Genomic DNA, 16,336 nt, shown 5'->3' with positions numbered 1-16,336 from the left:
TTCAGGCAGAATTTCAAAGTTTTATGGCAATTTTTACAGAAATCACAGAGAAGGGACAGCGAGTGACGCTGATGAGCCAGGGGTGAGAAGGGCAGTGGATAATGGATCTGGTGCACAACTGAAGGAGAAAATGCAAAAATAATAATAAATTAGGGAGAGCAGGAGGCTCTGAGGGTGGCAGGGTCATGTGGGGTCAGAAGGAGTGGGCAAACACTCCCCATTCCCCAAGGATGTCCTCTTGGGCAGGAAACATCGACAGTAAGAAAATGCAGGTGGCCTGCCGACAGATGTGTGGCCCACAAGGTTAAAAATGCCCACCCAGACCCCCCCTCCCCTCCCCCCCCCGCCCCCCAACAGGCAGAAATGTGGCAGCATTTGCTGGCTTGTAGCATTGGTCCTCTGGGACCCTCGGTCTCCTCTTCAAGGGTCCTGCCCAGATTGGCTGGCACTGAGGGCAAAAATGAACCTTCTAGACTACCCCAGGGGAGGTCAGCTGGACTCCCTTCGATTCTCCTCCGCTGCTGGTTCTCAAGGCTGAGTGCTGCCCTCTCCAAAGGGAAAGTCTGTCAAGGCCCCTTCCCCCAAGACATGCACCCTCCCGCGCCCCCCTCCCCCAGACACACTATATACACACACAGGCCCCTCCCTCCAAGGCATGGCTTGGCTCTCAGAGGTAGCGGAGGGCGAGCAGGGCGCTGGAATGTCACAGGTGGTGGGTTCAAGGTGTACCTCCTCCAGCCTGGGGACGGAGACTCCAAATGCCCCTCCCCCCAAGCCTCTGAGTGAAGAAATCCTGGGAAAGTGCGTGCCCCGCCCCCACTCTTGCCCACAGCCCCTTTTTCCTTCCTCTGGGCACTGCTGGGAGCTCCCTGAGGGTTAGGGGGGCAGGAAGGGTGGCATCCTGGGATGGCACAGCCTCTCTCCGAGGCGCCTGGGGAGATGCCCCCTCTATCTGGGGCACAGATAGAGGTTTGTGGCTCAAGGGAGGGGACACGAGAGGGCGATCAGGCTGGTTGTCCCGGCAGACAGAGAAGGTGGTGACCGGTGGGTGGGTGTTTGGCCAGGGGTTTCGGATGGGCTGGAGGGGGCCGAGAAGAAGCCCGAAAGAGAGGCTGATCCCAGGAAGAGGGCTGGCGAGGAGGGAGCCCAGGAGAGAAGACCCAGGAGCCCAGGCTGAGTCTGGGCTGGTGGACAGGGGTGGGCCCAAGAACAAACGCCACCAGTTCCCACCCTTGGGCGGCGGCTAGGGCCTTAGAAGCCCCGGATGTGGCAGTAGGCCTCGAGGCTGGCAAAGAGGATGTAGAGGAACCAGAGGCCCAGGAAGAGCGCGGTGGTGGCCAGCTTGGGTCCCCGCGGGCCGCCCAGCTCGCCGCCGATGTGTGGCCGGCGCCGGTAGAGCAGCACTGCGATGCCCACGAAGGCGAAGACGGTGAAGAGGGTGACGGAGAAGGCCAGCGTGCCCGTACGCACCTCGAAGGGGCGGCCCTGCACGGCCCAGTACACCGCAGCCACTGACCAGGCCACCCCCAGGCCCAGGAACACGTTCACGGCGTTGGAGCCCGTCACGTTGCCGATGGACGCGTCGGCGCACTGGTCCTGCAGCGCGGCCACCTTGCTGGCGAACGTGTCTACGGGGACAAGACACGGGGGTGAGCACGGGTGGGTGAGCGACGGCCCCAGACCCTCGCCTGCTTCCTGCGGGATCAGCCTGCAAGCAGTGGGCTCCACTGCCCAGGCCAGTGGCCTGAGGCTTTCCGCTTGGTGCTCTCCTACAGGGCCTACTTTCTAAGTGTGGAGGGGCTGCTGCTGTCCGGCCCTCTGTCCCTGCGCCCGCTCTGGAAACAGCCCTGTGCCCCTACGCGTGCTCTCCCTGCTGAGGAAGGCACCAAGTCGCCCCATCCTGTCCCGGAGGTGCGCTCCTTCCCCAGGCTTGCCGGGGTCCAGACCACGGCCACAGCCTTCCCTCGGGACACAGGTCACTGGCCCGTTTGCTGTGGCATGCTCATCCTCACTGGCCGGTTAAGAGATCCAGCCAGGGTGGCGTGCATGCCCGCAACCCTAGCACTCGGGAAGCTGAAGAAAGAGGCTCACCATGAGTCTGGGCCAGCCTGGGCTACCTGCTCAGTTCCAGGACAACCAAGACTACAAACTGAGGCCCTCAAGACAAAACAACAAACAAGCGAAGGCGTGGTGGCGCATGCCCATACTCTAGACACTTGGAGGTGGGGGTAAGGGGACTGGGAGTTCCAGGCAGACTCATCTACACAGTAAATTTGGGACCAGCCTGGGCTACCCGAGCCCCGCTACAACAACAAGGCAATGGCGCCTTGAGTGTATACACAGGATGAGGACCCGAGTTTGGGTCCCGGTGCCCATGTAGAAGGCTGGGTGTTCAGCTTACAAGGTGGTTCAGCGGGTAAAGGTCCTTCCACCGAGCCGGATGCCCTGAGTCCGAGCCCTGAAACCCACATGGCGGAGGAAGAAAGAAGTCCCTCGGGCTGCTCTCTGCGCACACACCCGAGAGTCCTTGCCTGCCTCTCACCACCGGCCACGTGGCTCTGTGAAGTCCTCGGGGGAGGGCCTGTCTGTGCAGCCTCCCGCCCGCCGCCACACACGATGTCTGTGAGGTTTTCCAGGAGGCCCTCTCCCACCCCGGTGGTCCCCCTTCCAGGGCTGCCTCCTGAGGCGTTACCAGGGATGGAGGTGCCCAGCGCCACGAAGACCACGGCGTTGACTGAGTCCTTGAGGCCCACGGTACAGCCAAAGTGGGAGGCCAGGTCTCCGATGAGGGCCGTGAGCAGACCGATGACCAGGATGCAGACGCCAAAGCAGGCCCAGCCGTGGCAGTACTCCGTGGGCGGGACGCAGGCAAACAGGACCTTCCAGAACACCGTGAGGAAGTGCATCACGTAGTCAAAGCAGGACGGCAGCCGCTCCTCCCGAGGCCCGTCCTCCTCCTCCTCCTCGTCCCCTGTGGGCACACGACCCGACCATGCCTCAGACTTCCTTGCTTACACAACTCCGTTTTATTAGGCTTCCAGACAGTTCCACAAGAACTGCTTTCCCAGCATGCCTTGCAGCTGCGAGAATGCTGGTCTGAGATGAATGTATTTATTTTCTCAGAATCCCTTGCAGCTAAGAGCGTGTTGAGCCCAGGTAAATGTAATTACCCAGAATTCCTAGTAGCTAAGAGTACTGGGCCGAGGGAAGCTAATTTGCCTTCTCTAATTAGACTCCACAGCTAAGAGAATAAATATTGGGCTTAAGTAAATCCAGAATCCCTTGCAGCTGAGAATGTTAGAGAAAGGTAAATACATTTACTTTCGCAGAACTCCTTGCAGCCAAACTTCTGTTTACTTTCCCAGAACCCCTCAAAGCTAGAGGAGGCCATATATCCCTTGCTAGAAGTTCTCAATGGCTCACAAACCCTGGCTGCTAGAGATGACCAAGTCTTGAGCTAAAAATAGTCATTTCCTCAAAAGTCCTCAGAACCACTGTCAGCCACCTGTACATCTAGAAATATTCGCTCCCGGGAGTCGCTGCAGTGGCCTGGGGCTTTGGCTCAGAGGTAGACCGCCTGCCTAGCCTGCAAAAGGTTCTGCGTTCCGTCCCCAGCAGCATCAACCAAACGCATGTCGAGACTCCACAGTCGGCTAAACATACTGGCTTTCCCAGTCTCCAGGAGCAAGACAGAGACAAACGCCCAGCTAAAATTAGCCAAGCTCCCAGAATCCCTTGATGTTAGCAACAGCCACATCCTCAGATAAAAATATGCACTCTCCCAGAATCCCCCGCTTCTAGCCATGCTAAAATACATACTTTCCCATAATCCCTTGCAACAGTGGGCCACTCTCCCTCTCTGGCAGTGAGATAAAAGGAGGGGTTCTGAAATGCCCTAGCTCCCTCGGTACAGGCGCCCTGTATGTGCTTATTTTCTGAGCATTGTAAAGAGTCCCAACCTGTCCCTTTCTGTGGCCTGATCGACTTTTTAGCACCCAGTCATTTGTGTGATTGGAAAAGCACAGAACCCTCATCCTGAGCTGATAAACTGGAGGCGCTGAGTGGGAGACAGCAGGCTCGGATGCTGGAAGGGTGCTGACAAGAAAGGTGGCCAGCAGGCAGCAGGCAGCAGGCAGGAAGGCAAGGTGAGGCTAAGCCAGCTGCGGACCCCTAAGGCCACTCGCCAGTGCCAACCACAGATCCCTAGGTTTTCTCTCTAACACGCTGGAGGACACGAGCAGGGGGGGCAGAGCGGCCCCGCCCCAGCTGTAGGACTCCAGTCCCAACACCCTGCGTGGCTTTCCTGCCTTACTTAACCACTGGCTTGCCAAAGAAATAAAGGCTTGAATTTGTACTCATCCGAGTGGGTTTTGTGGTTTCTTGGTTCTGCAAGACCAAACTTTTAGCCTTAACTACGAGAGAAATGGAAATTAGAAATGAAAACTGAAAACTCAGCAGACACCCTTTGTGGCTCCGCTGATTGCCATTTCGTTTCTACTAGGGCTGTGGGGCGGGCACCTGGAGGAGCAGCAGCCACTCTGCACCGACAAGGGCAAAAGCGGGGCCAGATCCAGGTGTGATGGGAGACTGAGGCAGGAGGACATCTGAGTTCCAGGCCAGCCTGGTCTACATGGAGGGCTCCAAGGTAACCAATGAGACAGGCCTCCGTGAGCTTCAGTCATCTGAGACCGGGTTTCCGGCTGAACTCACTGTACCACACCACACTGGGGCAGCTGAGGCCACTGAGACAGGCCCAGGCTGCCTCACTGAGAGCTTCCCCTCACTCTGCTCCAGGTTCACCATGGCTCCTGATTGCCCTCAGTCCAGACTCTCGCTTTCTGTGGCCAACCCTTTCCTCGTACCCCAACTTAACCGCCATCTCCAAATGCCCAGACCTCCACCCTTGCTACCCTACCCAGCAGAGCCCTGCTTGTCCTCCCCCTCCGGTCCCACACACCTGTCCCCAGCTGAGGCCTCAGCATGGTGGCCCTTTCCAGGACTCCCTCTCACCTCCAGGCTGGGTCAGGAGCTTCATGTGGGCTCTTGGGGTCTCTCCTCTTCCTCTGTCACCCTCCCCCCGGGGTTGTCACTGTTTTGTGATGTCTTCTCCACTGTGCTGTTAGCTCCAGGGGGACGGGGACAGTGCTGTTCCATCCACTTCTCCATCTTGTCTCCCACCCAAACAGGTCATCCCCCAGATACTTTAAAAACTGCCCTGCAGAGGGCTGTGCGCTCTAGGCTGCCCTCCCCTAGCTCCACAGCCCTAACTCTCAACTGTACCAACAGCTTCTTTCTTTTCTTCTCTCTTTCTCTCTTTCCTCCCTCCCTCCCTCCCTCCCTCCCTCCCTCCCTCCCTCGCTTCCCTCCTTCCTTCCTTTCTTCGTGTGTGGAAATCAAAAGAAAGTTGCAGCAGCCAGTTCTTCCCCCTGCCGCCTGAGCCCAGGAGTGGAACCTAGAGTATCAGGCTGGGTGGCAGTCACCTCTATCTGGTTAGCCATCTCTGTCCTCCATTTCGTTAGCTGAAATTCTTTGGATATTAGTCTTCCCAGAAGCTAACTTGATATTATGTGTGTAAGGGAGCCCTGGGTTGCAGCTCCACATCTCATCATAAACTCTTTGAGAGACTTTGGGCCACCCCTTCCTCTATCTGTGCCTCAGTTGCAGAAAGTGCCAATTTCCCAGATCGAGAATCTGTGTGTTCGGGCGCCATTCTGCCTCTGGCCACACGGGGGCGCTGCAGGTCCGAGGGAGAACCAAGAAGGGTGCGGCCCACAGCAGGTGGGAAAGAGCCCGATGCCCTCTGCTTCCATGGCAACAGAGGAGCCCAGGGCTGGGGGGGGGGGGGGGAGGGCGGTGTCATTTCACCTATCTGCTAACTTCCTTGTGCTCCTAGGGTAAAGGCCGGGTGGCCCCTCACCTACCTCAGCGGAGCCTTCAGCTGCTGGGACCACCGCACAGGGCCAACTTTCTCCTTCCTTCCGCCTCTCCCTCTCTGGCCCTCTGTGTGGGAAGGGATGCTCGCTCTCTGCCTGTCAGCTGCGCCCATCTGTCTTCTTTATGCAGCCTCCGTCTGTGTACCTTTGCGCCCCTGTCTCTCCATCACCTCCCTGGCTCTCACCCTGCCCCCTTAACTTACCTGCGCTCACCGTAACTGCCTCTAAAAACTGTTCCCTCCACGAATGAGTCCCAATCACCAAGGCCAGGTTCGTTTTCTTTATGAGTTTATCCACTGTGTTCTGGGAAAGAGAGGGTAAAGGGAGGGATTGCCGCCCACAGCGCCCCGGGGTGGGGTGGTGGGGGAGGGGAGGCTGGAAACCAAACCCACATTCAAGGAGTCTCTACACGCCCAGTTCAGGAAGGCGGTTATGTGCGTTCCACAGTGCTGAAGCTGGCCCTGGAGACTACCTGGGAACCCCATTGTGGTCCCCAACTTTGAGATTTGCATGCTCTTCCTTTCCTGGGCCTCTCCCCCCACCCCTTGCCATGCCCAGCATAGCTCAGGACCGGCTTCAGGAAAGGGGAGGCCCAGGAAAGTCACCTTAAAGTCATAAGACTCCTCAATGATGACCTCGAGGCGACAGTTCTCCCCAAGAACTGGCTTGCCCATCTCTGCTATTCTCCAGGCTTCCTCCTCCTCCGCCGTCAGTTTCCTGTCCCCTTCCCCTGCGGCACGAGGGGGGAAGGTTAGACAGCTGAGAGGGGCAGCAACACTGTCTGCTCTGCCCTGGACGCCGGCGAACTCGCCCCGCTCCTGCTGCCCACCTGCCCCCTCGGCCCATGAAGCTCTAGGAATGCACTCTGGGTCCACGCGGAGGCGGTGTGACCTCAGGTGGGGCACTGCCCTCTCTGCTTCCCGGTTTCTCCATCTGCTGATGGGTACAGTAAGAGCACCCACTTCCTAGGGCCCCAGATGTCACTCTAACATCACACTCTAGTCTTGCGCCTGCCCGCAACCCTAGGCCCCATTCCTGGACAGCATCAGCAGCCTCTGGGCCGCTCAGCACAGACAGCTGACACCCACATCACACAGCAAATGGCTGGGCTGCACTTCCCATCATTTCTTGTAGTCAGACATGGCCATGTGACTGAACTAACACCAGCGGGGGTGCGGGGTAGTGTGGAGGGGCGAGCCTCCAGGATCTCCCTTGTGGTCCTGGGGGGTTTCTTGCCCAGTTGCCTGCAGACAGCTCAGTGGCAGGTGGAGGCACAGTATGGAAAGGCCACACTAGAAAAGAAAAGCACCCGCCACAAAGGGAGCCCGGGAACCTTTGACGGGGCAACAAGTAAATAAATAACTGCAGCCAGTATTTGCTCCTTTTTTTTGTAGCAAACAGGACTGCGTGTTACGGCAGCTTGCTGGAGTTCCCAATACAACTGAGCCTTAGGCTACTGGAGACTATGTGCTCCATGCAGATCTTGCTTCTACACCATCACCATAGCCAAGCTACTTGCTTTAACTTCAGCTCTAACAGCCAACTTGGAATCCATTCCTTTTTTTTTTTTTTTCTTTCTTTCTTTCTTGGTGTGGCTGGTTTGAGACAGGCTCTCTATGCCTCCCTTCTGAGTGCTGGGATTAAGACATGGCTACCAAGTCTGTTTTTTTCTTTTCTTTTCTGTTTTGATATCCCAGTCTAGGCTCCTTGAGCTTCTGATACTGTTGCTTACATCTCCCCAGTGCAGGGATTACAGGCCTGCATCCCTATAGCGTTAGGGATGGGACCAAGGGCTTTGTGTATCGTAGGCAGGCAACCTACAGACTGAGCTATCCTCAGCCTTCCCTGGCCCTACTTCTAAAGTGTGTGTGTGTGTGTGTGTGTGTGTGTAAATGCATGTGTGTGAGTGTGTGTGCATGCACAGGTGCCAGAATAGGGCGTCAGATCCCCTGGAGCCGGAGCCACAGATGGAAGTAAGCGACCCAGAATAGATGCTGGAACTGAATCGGAGTCTTCTGGAAGAACAGCCAGGGCTTTTAACAGCTGAACCATCTATCCAGCCCCAACTTCACTTTTAGCATAAACACTGACTCCAGTTCTAATCTAATCCCATCTCAATCCCTGACAACAGCTCTATTTCAGTTCTTGTCTTGACCCAGTGAGAAGATGGATCTCGTACCTCAAACTCACCCTGGCCACATTCAAACCAGTGCTAAACTGGATTCATACATGCCACAAGCTCAAATCTGAATTTAAACTCAAGTCCCCCCCCCCCCATCTTTGATTATACTTGTCATCTTGAATGACACAACTCCCACCCCAGTCCTAGCAGGCTCCAGTCTTCACTGATCCCAAATCCAGCCTGCCCCAAACCCAGCCCGGTGGCTGCAGTGGCTCCTCCCCTCCAGCCCCAGGGGTTCCTTCACTCACCTTGGTTGAGTAGCAGAGCTGGGGAGAGACAGAGACAGGGACACAATAAGAGAGTCGATTCTCCTCAAAGCTCAGGCTTGCGAGCCCCCCAGGAGCTCCCAACCCTGGGCTCCCTGCTTCCCCCAGGGCCACCTCTTCTCCCTCACCTGAGATGCCCCGCTTCAGCCACTGGGGCTGGCCCAGCTCGATAAAGAAGTTGTCCTTCTTCTCATACTCTTCGTCGTCCACTATCTTGACCTGAAGGGTCTTCCTGAGGGAAGGAAGAAGGTATGAAGTGCCCCAGCACAGCCACCTTAGTATGATGCTATTGGCTCCTGGCGGGGCTTAGGCAGGCACTCCTTCACCAGGAAGAAGCTCTATCAAAATGCAACCACCCCAGAGTCACGATTTTGTCCCATTTGTTGGAACTATAACTATTCCTAAATAACATGTCTCAAATAACATGTCTGAGTGAAGCTAGATCCTGGAAGAAGCTGGGAAGATGGCTCAGTTGATAAAGCACTTCCCGTGAAAGCCTGAGGACCCAAGTTCGATCCCCAGCATCCATGTGAAAACAAGCTTGGCAGGATGGCACGGCTGTGGGGGTGGAGGCAGAGGCAGGCCAGCCAGCCTCGCCTAACCGGTGCGCTCCAGAACAACGGCGGCTGTTCCAAATAAGTGGACGGTGTCTCTAATGACGGCACGTGAGAGTGTCCTCTGCCCTCCACATATATGTGCATACACACATGTGCACATTAAAAAACAAACAAACAAAACTGGGTTTGTAATCCCACCTGCTGGAAAGGCTGAAGCAGGGGTTACCATGAGATAAAGTCTAGCCTGGGCTACAGAGAGGAAGGAAGGAAGGGTTGGGAGATGGTCTGTGCACTGTGTATTCCTGAGATCTGGGTGCTGTGTACACATGGGTGTTGTCATTTCTGTGCAGAGCCTCCTGTCTCAATGCTGTGTAAACACTGTTCTCCATCATCTCTGATTGGTTAATAAAGAGCTGATCAGCCTATAGCTGGGCAGAGAGGACAGGAGGCAGGACTTCTGGTCCCAGCCAGGGGGTCTCAGGTGAGGACCAGAGAAGAAGAGAGAGGGGAGGAGGAGGTTACCATGAGGACAGACAGATGGAGCAGAAGCAGCCAGGTTAGTGCAGACAGGCTTGAACAGATCAATATCTGACCAACTGTAAAGCTCATTAATAACAAGGCTACACAGAGAAGCCCTGTCTCAGAAAAGGAAGAAGAAGAAGAAGAAGAAGAAGAAGAAGAAGAAGAAGAAGAAGAAGAAGAAAAGAGCTTACGAATAAATCTAATAAGTCTCTGTGTCATTGTTTGGGAGCTGAAATGGGTAATAGAAAAGCGGACTTATACTTTATTTTACCAGGAACAGAGGAAGGAAGGAAAGAAAGAAGGGAAACAACTCAGTCTATCAAAATCACTGCAGCTCCCCCCCTCCACCCTGACCACATTTGGAAGATCAGCCTAATGTGCCCAGTTTTTTTCCAGCATCTCTGTTCCTATGGTAACCAGGGTGAGGCAGGGAATAGCCCAGTGTTACCTGTCCCCTTAAGGCACTGAACCCACACACCTCCTACCCCTCCTTGCAATCTCCAAGCCCCACCGCAAAGAATGCTCACAGATTGGGTACCAGCAACTCTTGGCTAGAGGAACCGTGTATGTAGCCAGCCCCATAAGGCCTGGCCCCAGATCCCAGCCACACAAACACCCCACCCACGCAGTCACCAATAGAGGAAGCTCCACCAGTCACCCGCCCACACGCACAGCCATCCGCCCAGCCATCCTCCCGCAGCGCATGATCTCAGGGAACAGATGCCTGTTAGTTTGAGAGACACCCCAACACAGCCTGGAGACAGACACTGTCACCCTGTGGGACCCCTCTAATTCTCCTCCATGGACCTTGCTCTTTTGTTATTTAATTACTTTTTGTTTCTGTGAGACAGTGTGTTACTATGTAGCCAAGGCTGGCCTGGAACTCACCAGGTAGCCCGAACTGCCTTGAAATTCACTACCCTCCTGCCTCTGCCTCTAAAATCTGGGGTGGTAGGCATATGCCACCACTCCGAGCTTAGATTCCTCTCTTTATGCCATTTGCTGCCTGCCTGTGTGTATCGCTTCAGCTTGGTCTCTCTGTCCACCGCCCTCTCCATGCCTTTCTCTGTGTCTCTGTATTTCCCTGCTTCTGCCTCTTCCCTCACTCAACTTTTCTTTATCTGTTTTCTCTTCTTTGTCTTCACCTCTCAGGGGGCCCCAGATGAGATAACGTTAACACAATCAGGCAGGAGGCTTCTAATCAGGGGGCAACCCAATCAACACATCTTAGCAGATGAATTTACACAGCGCACAGAGATACTGTCATGAAGAGACAGACACCCACCTCCACTCTTTGGGTTTGAAAAGTATTTATTTGAGACGGGGTCTCTTGTAGCCCAGGTTGGCCTCAAACTGTATGCGAAGGGCTGGCGAGATGGCCCAGAGAGTAAAGGCATTTGCTTGTTGACTTAAGTGTGATCCGTAGAACCCACGTTTTAAAAGGCTGAAGGCGAGAAAGACTCTCCAAAGTGGTCCTAGTCTCTGCATGCGTGGGCCTCAGAACACACATCCACACACGGCATGTACATGCCAACAAACAAATGAAAACTCAAACTTGATGCATAGAGAAGGATGAATTTGAATACCTCACCCTCCTACCTTTACTTCCTGAGTGCCGAGATTAAAGATGTGGGCTGCCATGCCCCACTGATGTGGTGGCCCCAGGAATGGAGCCCAGGGCTTCAGGCATGCTAAACAGTCTACCAGCTGAGCTATACTTCCAGTTCTGTCTGTAAAACAAGTTTTCACACTGTAGCCAAGGCTGGCCTGCAACTCATGGCAATCCTCCACTCTCCAGCCTCACCTTCTGGGGTCACATTCAAGCAATACTGTGCTCAGGTGGTTTTCAGAATATTGTGCTAAGGGCCTGGCGGTGGTGCACACCTGTAATCCCTGCACTCGGGGGAGGCAGAGTCAGGTGGATCTCTGTGAGTTCCAGGCCAGCCTGATCAAAAAGTCCAGGACAGCCAGGGCTACACAGACAAGCCTTGTCTCAAAAACAAAGCAAAACATACAAACAAACAAAATTTAAATATTCGTATGTGTACAGCCCTGAGGCAGCCCCGGCTTAAGGAGTGGACGGGGCGCTGTCCGAAGTGCTGAACACATTTGGGACGCGGGCTTGGGATGAGGACAGTCTCCCAAGACACACCGGACTCCTTAAATAATTCACAGACAGACACAGTGACACACTGACATGGTGGCACACACTCCCCACAAACTGCTAACACACGGTAACTGTACCTGGTGTCAGTCAGTGCTCTGACAGGCAGCCCAGGACAATGACGGCGTCAGCTAGGCAAAGGCAGGACGGTCCTGGAAACAGTCCTCCTCGCCAGCTATTCTCCTGCCATTCCTGGAAGCTCCATTCCACCGCTCACCCCTCAGACTTCAATGTCTCTGCCTTCTCCTTGTGTTTCCATGACCCCAGTTCTCTGGGTCTGAGTCCTTTCCTACATTCTCGCTCCTCCGCTTCCTTCTCCTTTGCCTCTCTCTGGTTATCTCTGTTAAGTCTCTGACTCCTCCAATCTCTGTGTTGATCCTGCCCAGGCCTCCACTCCAGCTTGGTTGCTTCAAAGCTCCTCTAATTAGCGCCTGCCCGTCAGAGGAAGGATGTGTTTCCCTAAACGCTAATTAGCCTCCTGTTCTCTTGTCTCCTGAAGCCACAGCTGGAAGCTTGGGCGCAGGCAGGAGGTGGGAAAGGACAGAGGGTGTCCCGAGCGGGGGAAGCCTCGTGGGGGAGGAGAGGCCCATGGGATTGCAGCAGCAAGAAGGAAGCGAGTTAGACGAGCAGAAGGACCAGAACCATAAAAAGACAACCCTGCTATTCCCGCTGCCTCTTGAGTTTGGGAGATGAGGTTAGGGATGAGGCTAGGGCTCTAAGCAGCCGTCACTCTCCCTCCTCCCCGGCCCAAACAGAAAAATGTAGAAAGCTGTGCAGGGCCTATGACTGAAGCATAACCCGAGGCAGAAAGCCAGAGACGGAGGACAGAGCCAGTCGGTTCCCAGAGAGGCATAGCCTGGGAGGTCAGAGATGCAGGGATGGGAAGCCATCACCGGCCGGCTGGAGGCGAGGCGGAGGCCCAGAGGCTGGAGGGAGCGCGTGGGTGGCCAGAGGAGGGAGCCAGCCGCTGCGGGGGCAGCGGGAGGGCGTGGGGGCGCTGTGCTGGCTGCGCCCAGCAGGCGCCGGGGAGGTGAGCTCCGGGCCTCCGCGGCGGTGCCAGGGAGCAGAGTTTGCAAAGCCCTGTCCGTCTACGCATCTACAGGGCCTAGGTGTGAGTCCAGGCACCTCCCAGTGTGCAGGAACCCGGACCCCAGGTCCCCCGAATCCTGTTCCTCTTGCCAGTTCCCTGGCCCTCCCACAGTTTCCCAGGTTTTTCCTGGATCTTTCACGCCTCACCTCTCCGACTTCTCCCACACCTAAGGCCCCACCCACCACTCAACCACGCCCCCTCTTCTCGGCCCAGCTCCTTCTCCAGGTTGGTTCAGTAGGCCATTCCCACCCACAAGCACGCCCCTTTCTAAAGCCCCTCCCCCACCTGAGACCCCGCCCTGCGTCCGGAGCCCAACTGACTCTTCCAACCAAGGTCCATCCAGGCCCCGCCCACTTCCAGTTTGGCCCATTCAAGTCCTTTTTCCTTGTATCTATCTATTTATCTATCTATCTGTTTGTTTGTTTGTTTATTTTTTCCTGAGGCAGGGTTTCTCTGTGTGGCCTTGGCTGTCCTAGACTCGCTTTGTAGACCAGGCTGGCCTCGAACTCACAGAGATCCGTCCTTCTCCTTCCTAAAGCTTCACTGGGTCTCCTCAACCATGTCCCCTCCCATCCATGATCCTTTCTCAGGCTGTGCCCTGTGGCCCGGTCAAACTGTCTCTGCACGGCCCCTCCCACTGTCAACATGCTATTCTAGCTCTTCAGACCTGAGCCTGGGCGCCACTCCCAGGGCCCCACCCTGTCTCTACAGCCCCTCACAACCTGCCAGTTAAGTCACGTCACAGGGCCTGCCCACTCTGGTACCACACCCCGCCGCAGCCCCGTCCTATCGTACAGAGCCATTTCTCAGGCTCTGCCCACCTCGGCCCCGCCCCCTCCCCCAGGCCGGTCCTCAGCACCCCCTTCACCGCGGCTGCCCACCGACTCCAGTCAGAGCTGCTCTGCTCGGACGGGGTTTCTCTTTGTAAAGCTAGCTGCAGGGCAAGGCCTGCAGACCTGGCTCCCGGGCACCCGCCCGCCTCTGCCTCCTGTCTGGGGTTAAAGGCGTGCGCCACTACCCCGTGTGGGCCTGTGCCTCAGGCTCCGCCCCGCGCTCCCTTAGGCTCCGCCCTGCCCTCCCGCCGGCTCCGCCCTTCGCTTCCGCACGCTCCGCCCTGTCCTCCCACAGGCCCCGCCCTTTGCTCCCGCAGACTCCGCCCTGCGCTCCCGCACGCTCCGCTCTGCGCTCCCGCAGGCCCCGCCCTTCGCTCCCGCACGCTCCGCCCTACCCTCCCGCAGGCCCCGCCCTGCACTCCCGCAGGCTCCGCCCTCTCCCAGCCCCGCTCACATGGTCTCGTCGTCGCCGAACTCCAGCTCCCCACAGGCGTCCTCGTAGTGCACGCCGCCGCCGCGGGCCGTGCCGTCTACCGTGCGGTAGGGGAGGCGCACGGTGCCCCGCGCGCCCGAGCTGCGCACCACGCGCACGTCCACGGTGCCCATACACTCGCTCACGTGCAGCAGGCGGTCCTGGAAGGAGAAGATGCCCGCGTGGTCGTCGTCCAGGATGGTGACGGTGGCCAGCAGCGGCGCCACCAGCCGCCCCTTGGGCCGCCCGCCGCCGTCGGGCTCGAACATGCCCTGAGCGTCGCCCACGCGCAGGTTCAGCAGCCGCACGAAGAAGTGCTCGTCCTCCTCGAAGATGTCGTCGTCGATGATGCCGATGCGCAGCTCCTTCTGCGTCTCTCCCGGCTTGAACACCAGCGTGCCCTCGCTGCGGACGAGAAGCAGACGGGGCCGGCCCGGTGAGGCGCGCATGCGCGTGCGGGGCCTGCAGCGGCCGGACGGTGCCCGGGGCGTGCGCCACCCGCACAGCGGCCGCCACTCGGACCCCCGCGGCCTGGAGGAGCAGCCCGTGCTCTTGACCGCTGAGCTAGCTATCGCTCCAGCCCTAAGGATGAGCCTTGGCGGCCCTCTCAGCCCGCAGGCCCCCTTAGCGCCTGCTGAGGCCGGCGCGTGTACAGAGCCCGTCGGCTTCTAGGCTCCGCGTTTGTAACTGGCCCTAGGGGCTGGGGGTGGTGCTGGGACCAAAAGCTGAATAGCAGGGATTCAGGGACTTTGGAATGGACAATAATACTAATGGTAATGATAATGACAATAAATAATCAGGGCTGGGCAAGACGGTTTTGGGGGGTAAAGGTGATTGCCACTAACCTTGATGACCTGAGTTTGATTCCTGGGGCTCACGTGGTGGAAAGAGAACACTAACTAACAACCATAAGCTTCCATGCATGTATAAACATGGCACACACACAGTTACAAATAAGAAATGTAATTTAGGGACTGGATCAGTGGCTGAAAGCACTGGCTGCTTTCCCAAAGGCCCCGAGTTCGGTTCCTAGCACACACACACATTTATAACTCTAGCACTAGGGCACCCGATGCCTTCTTCTGGCCTCTGTGGCTGCCAAGCATACAGTGGTGTGCAGACATACATGTAGGCAGAACACTCATCCATATAAAATAAAATAACTTAAAATGTAACCTAAAAAAGAAAAATAAAAACCCTCAAGCGCTGGTGGTGCAGCCACACTGCAGCCCCTCCCTGGGGGTTCCGCGCAGGTGCTGAATGGGTATGCCACATCCCAAGCAGACTTAGACGCCAATGAACCCTGAGCCCTGCAGATGAGGAGTTCGGTACCACCTTGGATTGGGGCTCTGGAAGCAGGAAGTGGTAGCCACCACTACTGTGACCAGCTTTCTATAAAGCTTCCTCAGGAAAATCCCAGCTGGGGGGCGAGGGGGAGGATACAGGGCACCCAGGTTCACAGAGAACTAAGTAGACTAAAAGGACAGGGCTCCCTGTTACTACAGCCCTTGCTTTGACAGACACTGTCCTTAGTGGCTCCTAGCCACGTGGGCCAACCGGCTGTGACCCCAGCTCAACCGCAGAGCCATCTGAGTGACCTCCAACCTGAGTGTCTCGGACATATTATGGAGCTGACAGCGGCGGGCACCTCATTGCCTGAGGAGGGGGCTGAGTCTGTACAGCAGCACTCTCTCCGCAAGGGTCAGCTGGATGTGGTGGCTCACCGCTGTAATCTCAGCACTTGGAAGGCAGAGGCAGAAGGATTACCAGTTTGAGGCTTGCCTGGGCTACATGGCCAAAACAGTCTGACGCAAAATAAAACAATTTATCTAGCGCTGTTTGCATATTAGTGTTAGAATCACAGACTTCCGTAACCTGGGGTGGAGGCTCGGTTGGTAGGTGCTTGTCTGGCAGCCACGACATTCTGGGCTTCGTCCCCAACATCAACCAGGCACAGCGGTGTGTGCCTGTGAACCAACACTCGAGAGGCAGCAGGACAAGACGAGAGCAACCTTGAACTACTTCAAAAGTTCCCGCCGGGCACTCAGGAGGCAGAGCCAGGCAGATCTCTTATGAGTTCAAGGCCAGACTCGTCTACAAAGCGAGTCCAGGACAGTCAAGGCTACACAGGGAAACCCTGTCCTGAAAATCAAACAAACAAACAAAGTTCCAGGCCAACCTGAGTGACCGAAGATTTTATCTGAAAACAAGCCCCTCAGGATTCTAAAATAAGATGCATGAAATGCCAGCTTAAGGGAGGGCACAACACGGGAATCGCTGTGTCTTCATACATCAAGCAGGGCCCCATCAGCAACGG

At 56.4% G+C, this 16,336-nt stretch overlaps 1 protein-coding gene across 2 annotated transcripts in view; it reads right to left on the bottom strand.

The window, feature by feature from the left end:
- Window positions 1–16,336, bottom strand: part of Slc8a2 (solute carrier family 8 member A2) — a 30,634-nt gene continuing 14,298 nt past the window's right edge. The window contains exons 4-10 of one of the 2 annotated variants that reach the window (XM_021648311.2): window positions 14,002–14,424; window positions 8,510–8,613; window positions 8,364–8,381; window positions 6,539–6,663; window positions 6,137–6,236; window positions 2,693–2,971; window positions 1–1,628 (exon numbers count right to left, since the gene is read on the bottom strand). In XM_021648311.2, the coding sequence (XP_021503986.1) occupies window positions 1,252–1,628; window positions 2,693–2,971; window positions 6,137–6,236; window positions 6,539–6,663; window positions 8,364–8,381; window positions 8,510–8,613; window positions 14,002–14,424 (1,426 nt within the window). In that variant the 3' untranslated portion in view covers window positions 1–1,251. The remainder of the gene's footprint in view (window positions 1,629–2,692; window positions 2,972–6,136; window positions 6,237–6,538; window positions 6,664–8,363; window positions 8,382–8,509; window positions 8,614–14,001; window positions 14,425–16,336) is intronic. The other variant, XM_060367951.1, reaches the window with a different exon arrangement.

The sequence above is a fragment of the Meriones unguiculatus genome, chromosome 1, assembly GCF_030254825.1.
Source record: "Meriones unguiculatus strain TT.TT164.6M chromosome 1, Bangor_MerUng_6.1, whole genome shotgun sequence".
Classification (NCBI taxonomy): Eukaryota; Metazoa; Chordata; class Mammalia; order Rodentia; family Muridae; genus Meriones; species Meriones unguiculatus.
The sequence above is the reverse complement of the archived record's forward strand: the minus strand, read 5'-3'. Positions and strand labels throughout refer to the sequence as shown.